This window comes from Penicillium hordei, assembly GCF_028827395.1.
Source record: "Penicillium hordei strain IBT 12815 chromosome Unknown utg000005l_segment0_segment0, whole genome shotgun sequence".
In the NCBI taxonomy this organism is placed as follows: domain Eukaryota; kingdom Fungi; phylum Ascomycota; class Eurotiomycetes; order Eurotiales; family Aspergillaceae; genus Penicillium; species Penicillium hordei.
This window is the reverse complement of record NW_026623146.1, coordinates 4,218,259-4,226,121: the sequence shown is the minus strand read 5'-3', so window position 1 is coordinate 4,226,121 and position 7,863 is coordinate 4,218,259. Positions and strand designations below refer to the sequence as shown.

General features: G+C 46.9%; 2 protein-coding genes across 2 annotated transcripts; one reads left to right on the top strand and one right to left on the bottom strand.

Annotated features, from left to right (window-relative positions):
• Positions 1 to 534: 534 nt before the first annotated feature.
• On the bottom strand, positions 535 to 2,784 carry N7537_010422 (uncharacterized protein; the record flags this gene model as incomplete). The annotated part of the gene is made up of 6 exons (XM_056901476.1): positions 535 to 863; positions 1,117 to 1,565; positions 1,721 to 2,100; positions 2,155 to 2,387; positions 2,491 to 2,599; positions 2,668 to 2,784. The coding sequence occupies 6 exons, from the start codon at positions 2,782 to 2,784 to the stop codon at positions 535 to 537; spliced, it is 1,617 nt and encodes a 538-aa protein (XP_056750144.1).
• Positions 2,785 to 4,413: 1,629 nt separating this feature from the next.
• N7537_010421 (ankyrin repeat domain-containing protein) lies at positions 4,414 to 5,877 on the top strand (the record flags this gene model as incomplete). Its single annotated transcript, XM_056901475.1, has 1 exon — positions 4,414 to 5,877. One exon carries the CDS (start codon positions 4,414 to 4,416, stop codon positions 5,875 to 5,877), a length of 1,464 nt encoding a protein of 487 aa, XP_056750143.1.
• Positions 5,878 to 7,863: the final 1,986 nt, after the last annotated feature.

The following is a 7,863-nucleotide window of genomic DNA, read 5'->3' as shown; positions in this document are numbered from 1 at the left end:
AGGAGCACACACCCGTACGGATGCGTACCCAGCCAGCCCATGGCTAAATAGTGATAGTCAGAGAAGACCAGCCTAGGCTGACAAGGTGAAATAGAACACAGTGGCGAAGTAAATATTTATATTCGAAGAATCAAAAGAAAAATGAAGGGAAAAGGGTTCGAAATCTCCTACTTTAGGGTTGAAAGCGAAATGACAGGCGAAGCTTGGATCGGCGGTGAAGCACCCTGATGTAAGCACCCAAACAGTACGCTGATGACAGGCAATCCATGAGGTCAGAATATTCAGAGTCCCCAATTTCCCACTATATTCTGTACAAAGACCTATGGATCAAGGAATGACATGGGCATAGAAGGGTAAATGCGAGATAAAGCAACCGAAGTCCACAGGGCAGGGTTATCTGTGATCTCTACCCGTGGCCATATAGCTAACTGAAACCGTAATTGTGCAGCGCTTGTTATGTTTCCCACTGTAGAATTCTGCGAGAGGATATCACTTATCTGACAACATATCCTTCGCAAGTTGCCCAGCATTGACTCAACTCGTGGAAGAAAGAACGGATACTCTTCGACGGCCTCTCCGGTTTCCGTACTGAGCTTCATAAAGGAAAATATCATCGGCACAGGTGTCTTGGGATAACGGATCCGGCCCCGTCCAGCTGAAGGAGCGGACGTTCTCGTAGCTGGGATAGAAGACACATTCAATGGCAGAAGTCCTCTTATGCGCATGCTGAGTATACTCCAACCATTCCCTGAGTGGCTGGTTTGAGCACAGGGTGCCATGGCTTTCTGCGAGGCAAGGCGGCGGTGTCGGTATATTGGGGAATTCTCTCCAAATTGATTCAAGATCCAGATCCAAATCGTAGTCTGAAGGGACATCAGTGCCAGTATTAAGTATTGAAGATAATCCAACTAACCAATTCAATCAATTTGTCCCATTATTCCCGTACAGAAAGTACCACGTTCACGATTAAAGACAGTTTCTGGACGCAAAAATGATGATGAAAGAAATTGATCAGTTCGCCAGAGTCTTCGATGGCTCGAGGTTGGATGTGATTGTTCCCCCATGCTGGGTGATGGCGGTTGAAGTCTCCCGACAAGATAAGGCTAAGGGCTCTACTATCGTTTTGCGAGGTGTTTAGGATCGTGTCGTGGATCGCCGATAGAGTCGTCTCCGCCGATGCTTCATCAGGCGTCTGCCTCGGTACGGGCGGGATGTAAACCGAGAAGATCAGAAACTGGGAGTCGGCCGTCCAGATCTTGATCGCTGTCAAATCTGGATGGTTGCATCTCACTTGCCGGTGGGAGGAGGTTGAAAGTTTGCGGTTAACGTAGATGAGACTTCGGAATCGAGCCGAGTCGCTCTCCACGGTTGGTTGGTATAGTCGCCATGCGCTGTGGTTCACGTGTGTTCGGTACGCGGTAATTGACGGTTCCTGGATAAGGAGTATGTCCGGGTTCTGACTTTGATGACCGTTGATAAGAGCTTCCATGCCTGCCCTCGATTTCATGATGTTCAGTTGTAGGATTCGGAGGTTGTTCTCTAACATTCTGATAGGGGCACCGTGGCTGGCGTCGGGCATAGTAAGTCTCCGGTTGGATGTTCACCGCTGCACTCCAGGCAGCACGCTCTGATGCCCGGTGGACATCTCTCTCGCTCATGTTGGCCACCACAGTGGCCGCATCGAGGCGTCTCTTTGCACGACCATGCTAGATGGCCGTACCCTTGGCATCGGAAGCACCGCTTCTTTTTGATCTCACACTTTTCTACTCTTCCAATGTACCGTTGATCGATCAATAGCCCATTGTTGAGCATCCACTCCGCTGCCTCTAATGAATCAAACCTGATGTCCATCGAGGCAAACGTTCCCAATTCTTTGGCCCTTTTCTTCAGCCAGGCGATGTCCTCGATTCGAAAACCGCGGTCTGTGAGGTCGTTCTCGTTTGTGATCTTTTCAATGGCTTCAGTGTTTCTTCTTTCGAGGTCCAACCCAAAGGTCGGGATATGGTGGACAGTTACTCCGAATCGTGCCTTCACCAGTCTCGTGTCATTGCCTAACTCGGTCAGCCACTCGGTGTTGTTGCGGGCCGCTTCGGCCGACGCCTGGTTTTAGAACCGGATCACATATCCGGTCTTAGTGGTTCCGATCCCCGCAACTTGGACATCCTGGGTGGCTTGTGTCTTCGATAGCGCCGTCCTGACATGGGAGTTTGCAGCCACGGTCTGGAGGTAGCGACCAAATGCGTTTCCAGTAGCTTCCGTGTCCAGTGATTCGGTGAGAGACTGTCCGGTGCTGATGCGGACGCAGTTCTTGTCTTTGTAGTTCCGTCGGTGGTTCTCCCGGGGTTGTAGTTTGTCTGTACCGGATGCAACGGCCGCCCAGGAGCGTGCTGGAGATGGTGCGTTCAGCCCGTTTAACTGCGTCCGTAGTGCCTGAACTTCCCCCTATAACTTCTCGTTCTGAGCTTGGAGCTCATTCTAGCTATGTCTCACTCCTCTCAGTTCGGCCCGAGTGACTTGTATGAGGGTAGTTTGCTCGTCGATAGTGTGTTGTAGGTGTTCGATAATATGCTGAATCTCTTTGGTTGTCACCCGTCCGCTTCTGGTTCCGGTGTTAGTCGATTATAGGGATTCCGGGGCTGCGTGGGTGTGTTAGTTTTCTACTCGTACACGTTTGCTAGTCTGGACTGCGGTCGTTGGTTCAAGGTTTTCCTGTTCGTCGATCCTTGTTCCTTTCTGCGTGTTTGTGGTAAGGGGCTCGGGAGCCCCCGTGGGTGGGTCCGCCATTCCGCTCGGCACACAATCACAAAAAGGTTATCACCACCAACGATCTTTCTCGCCTCTGATCGTACAGACGCCTTCTACGTACAGACGCCAGGCTTCCTTTGCGTGGATACAGACGCGCTCGAAATCCCCGGATAGCTCAGTTGCCTGCTAAACCACACTCGTTCTACGAAGAGTAAATTTGATACGGTAAACTGAAGGGGCGAACACCCTACACTTTAAGCGCAGCAAATCTGAAGCATGATAAGCGTCCTTTTAGGCGGGCTCGCCGATACACCTTTATATAACAATCGATTCATTTCCAGTGGCATTTGATTAGATCTTTCTGGAAAATAGCTTCACTGGGCAAAGAAGACCGTTGAGGCTAACCACACAAGCAACTCTTAGCTGTTCTGGCGAAAACTTAGTACAGCCAGCTCGTTACAATGAAACATGTAGTTACATTACAGTTAACCGTGCCAAGCCCACAAATGCCTACCTGGCATTGGTGGGCCTCACAAGATTATAAATTTCAAGATTAAGTATCTTTTATATGGCTGTTCTATACAAAGGGTACATAAATCCAATTTGACCACAATTCAACCCTTATAATAGCTAAAGGAAAAATAAAAACGTTAACTTGTACTATAAGTCTAGTTTAAATCATTAATTGGGTATATTAATGCTGAATATATAATATAGAGGCATAAGGGCCTTTTTCGAAAAAGCTATATAAGAATATCGGATGAGAACGTTTAACTGTTTTCTACTTCACGCATTCAAGATTTCCTACTAAGATTGATGGCATAAAATAAGAACTTTATTTATGATATATGAATATCATTTTATATCCTCTAACCACTTTAATGGTTGAGAAAATTGATATTATACTTATGTTGTGTTTATGTACCTTTTGTATAGAGTAGCAATATAAAAGATACTTAATCTTGAAATTTATAATCTTGTGAAAAATTGTAATCTTGTGAGGCCCACCAATGCCGGGTAGGCATTTGTAGGCTTAGCACGGTTACATGGTCCGCACCGCCACAGATGAGGAAGTAAGTAATTATAGAGAGTAATGTAACGTACCATTTTTGTTTTGATTTGTATTATATTACGGCTTCTGAGTGATCTGCCAAGTATTGAATTTCCAGCAATCTTAAACAATCTACTATTTCAATCATCCTTGTAACTTCTAAATGTTGATATACATGTGAGCATAAGTTAGCCTTATAAAGAAAACGTTGCCCAGATCAAAACTCATAGCACTCATGTTGAAAGCAGGTTTTCGTATGTCCGTCATATTAGACTCAGGTATGGGTGTGTTTCCTGGGACACTATAGCCGTATCCCGGGATCCTTAGGGCTCCTAGGAACCAGTCGCATGGTCCCAGGAGCAAGTATCATGATCCTAGGAGCTGGTGACTCAACATCCACTTTTAGGTAAATCCGTACAATGATATCGTTATTTAGTGCACTGGCTTCGATAATATGCTTTCAAGAATAGTTAAATAGAAACCACCACCACAAAGAAATGCGTCTCCCAAGCTCCTCAGCCAACTACTCGCGGTGGCAGACTTGATCTCTAAATTATTACTCTGAGCCCTCCTTTTATTATCATCTGCATAGATATACGTTCACGCAATCTGCCGAGATGCCGCTTTTGGGACTTCCACTAGAACTACTTCTGTGGATTGGCAAGTCCATCGACAAGAAAGACCTTCGAAGTCTGTGTCTCACATCTCGGGAATCCTACGTCGTCTTCAGGAAGAGCCTCATTGATTGCATAGACTTTCAAGACACCCCGCCAATTCATTGGGCAATCGAACATAGAAGATTAGACATCGTCCAACACTTTCTGGGTTGGGAAAAGGCAGATGTCAACCGAAAGTTTTCTGGCCTTACACCGCTCATGTTGGCCACAAAGTTGCGGTACGCAGATGCTGTTGCTTTTCTCTTAAGCCATCATTCAGTGAATGTCATACAGCGTAATACTTTGGGAGAAAGTGCCTTCTCGATCGCTGTTCTGCATGGAAGCGTCAGAATTATCGAACGGCTCCTCAGTATACAGAATATTGATCTCAATAACCAATCACTGGAGGGAAATGCGCCGGTTTCACTTGCACTGACCTGTCGCCAAACGTATGTCTTCCAACTTCTCTTGTCTGATGAGCGAACAAATGCCAACATCTGCGACCATCATGGCCAAACACCACTGCACCTAGCGACAGAAATTGGCGATTATGGAGCAATCCAAATGCTTGTACGAAATCCTCGAGTTGACGTCAACTGTTTCAACCATCGCCAGGAAACTCCGTTGCTTCTGGCTGTTAAACGACACGGCCGTTTCCTCCCCATCAACAAAAGGCTGCTTATCATGGAAGCCTTGCTTTTGAGTCCATGTATCAACCTTAATTACCAAGATGCGAATGGACGTACCGCAATATGGTATGCAGTGAACAATTCCGATGTAAAATTGGTTGAACTTCTCTTGCAGCAAGCAAATCTGGACCTCAATTGTGCCGACAAGCTGGGCCAGACACCTTTGGCAAAGGCTGCTGCGAATGGCTCCTTAGACTTGATCAAAGTCCTCTTCCGACAGCCGGGGATTCATAAGAGCCCTCAATTTACCGATGCATTTCCGCCGCTCTGGTCAGCATGTCGCGCAGGACAATTTGCAACGGTGGAATTTCTCTTGCAGAATTCAGCCGATATCAACCAAATTAGCCCATCGGGGACGTCGCCACTTCAGGTCGCAATAATTATGGAGCATGTCGATGTTGTCCATCTCCTAGTCAGCTGTGAAAAATCTTTGTTGATCAATGACCAAAACCATTGCTCCTCCTTTACTGCGCTAATGTTTGCGTCGGCTCTAGGCAGGTTTGAGATTGTCAAAATATTATTGGAGCATCCCAACGTAAATGTGAATGCGATAGACGACCAGGGGAGAACTTCTTTCTGGTGGGCTGCGGCTGGTGGGCATTATAAGGTTGTGCAGTTGTTGGCCAATCGGCGTGGTGTGAAAAAGCGACTGAAAGATTCGAATGGCCAAACGGCGTATGCCATCGCCAAGGAACGCAACCATGGACATGTCACGGTTTATCTGCGAAACTTCTAGGGCCCAGCTATTTTATAGAAAGATATTTCAATTGATGCTATATCAGGCTTTGAGCGTGTGCGCAGCGATCGGGCACTCTGAGTTCAATACGGTACTGTAACAGCAGATTTTACATGTTGCCTACTGCTCGTCATTGTCTAGTGATAGCTACTAAGAACATAGTTGAAGAGCCTATTCCTAGTCCAGGGACTCGGTAATGCTACGGGCTTGTGCTAATGCTACCTAAACTGGAAAGGATGCACTGTTAGATGGTTATTACCAATTTACTCACCCGCAGCGCAAGTCTGCGGTACTTCAGGCACCAACACGCTTTGGCCTTGGTGCTGGTTTTCAGGCGACAGGTAATTATCGAACTACTCAATGGTTTCACGGGGGTCTAGACCGGTCTCGTCGGTACGGGTTCAGTTTTTCTAGATACCATGCGGTGGGCACGGCCATCGTATAGAGGGTGGTTCACTGTCAATGATATCCGTCACTCTCAAGGTCCCACTTTCCACTTCTAAATCAAAACGCTTGCTGCACAGGCGTGATCCCACTTGAATAAAGCATTTACGATGCTGGTAGTCAGCAAAATTCCTTTTAGTTCTGAGAGAACAGCAATTACTCCATTTTTCGCTCCATCCATATATCAAGTCTGTGTACGCCCACGGCTTTGGCGATTAGAGGTCACGCAGTCCTTCTGGTGACCTCAAAGAATAAAACAGATACACCTGCACTGTTTTCCCTCGCCAAGGATAGGCCCTGTGGGTTATAAACTTAGAAATACCATCATTGATAAAAACGGCAACGGCCATTTGCTTAGGCACTCCAGAAAACCAGACGTCGCGAGTTAGCAATTCTTTTCATTTTGGCTACAGTAAACCGCGTGATTAAGAAGAGCGGTTAAGAAGAGTGGTCAAGAAGAGTGGTCAAGAAGAGTGGTCAAGAAGAGTGGTCAAGAAGAGTGGTCAAGAAGAGTGGTTAGTGGGTCCCTGTATGAAAGTGTTTACCATTCACAAATGTGCGGCGCAACTAGATGCGGAACGGTCTGTAAAATTGCTGCGTGGGCCCCTGGTAAGGAGGTTCAACCATTGAAAAAGACCTGCTCATGCCACCGACAACTAGGCCAAGGTTCAGCCCAAGGTACTGAGGCCAATTGCAGCTACCTCGGACCACCTCTTTCAGACAAGATCAAACTTTAGTTCTACGCTACCTCCGAATAAAAATTCTCGCATAAGGCTAGCCCTCACTAATACAATGCCGCCAGAGCGAGAAAGAAGCGCCAACCCCCACCTTCATATTTCTAATAGCAGGGGTCTATCCTATTTTCCTCCCCGACAATGCGCAACCATCATATTTGTTCTTCCGCGCTATCAACACCGTGCATAGTTGAGGTATTCCTTGAAGCAGAAGCAGCTCATACAGTAGCTTGCAAAATCGCCTTGCGCTTTTGCACACTCTCCTTCTTTCCCAATCTCACTTGCCAAGACAAACTTATCTCTAATTAGTTAGACTCAAAACGGCCCCTGGCTAGAACCTTTTGAATGGTATGGTAAGGAACAAGACGATGACAACACGTGTGTGACCCCACGTATCCCTCGTTTCCTGTTGCTTCTGCTGTTCATCGTCTTTCCACTCCTCACCCCCCCTTATTTAACAAACAGAAATGGCTCCGAACTTATCCCCATCGAAGCGACAACTGATTTGTGATATGATCGAGAGCAATCTAAAAACCACTGATATCGCTAATACAGCAGCATGCAGTAAGCAGTCTGTTAGATATATCCGTTCTAACCTACGGTTGTTCGGCAGTCCCAAGGCACCCCTAATCCCCTCCGGCCGACCCAAGAGTATCACCCCACTTATGGTTGAGGCTCTCTGTGGACACCTTTCCGAAAACCCTGGATTATACCTCGACGAGATGGCGCTCTATCTTCAGGAGGAATTTGATGTTTGCGTGGCCAACTCCACTATCAGTCGAGCTTTGGCCGCGAAAGGTTGGTCCAA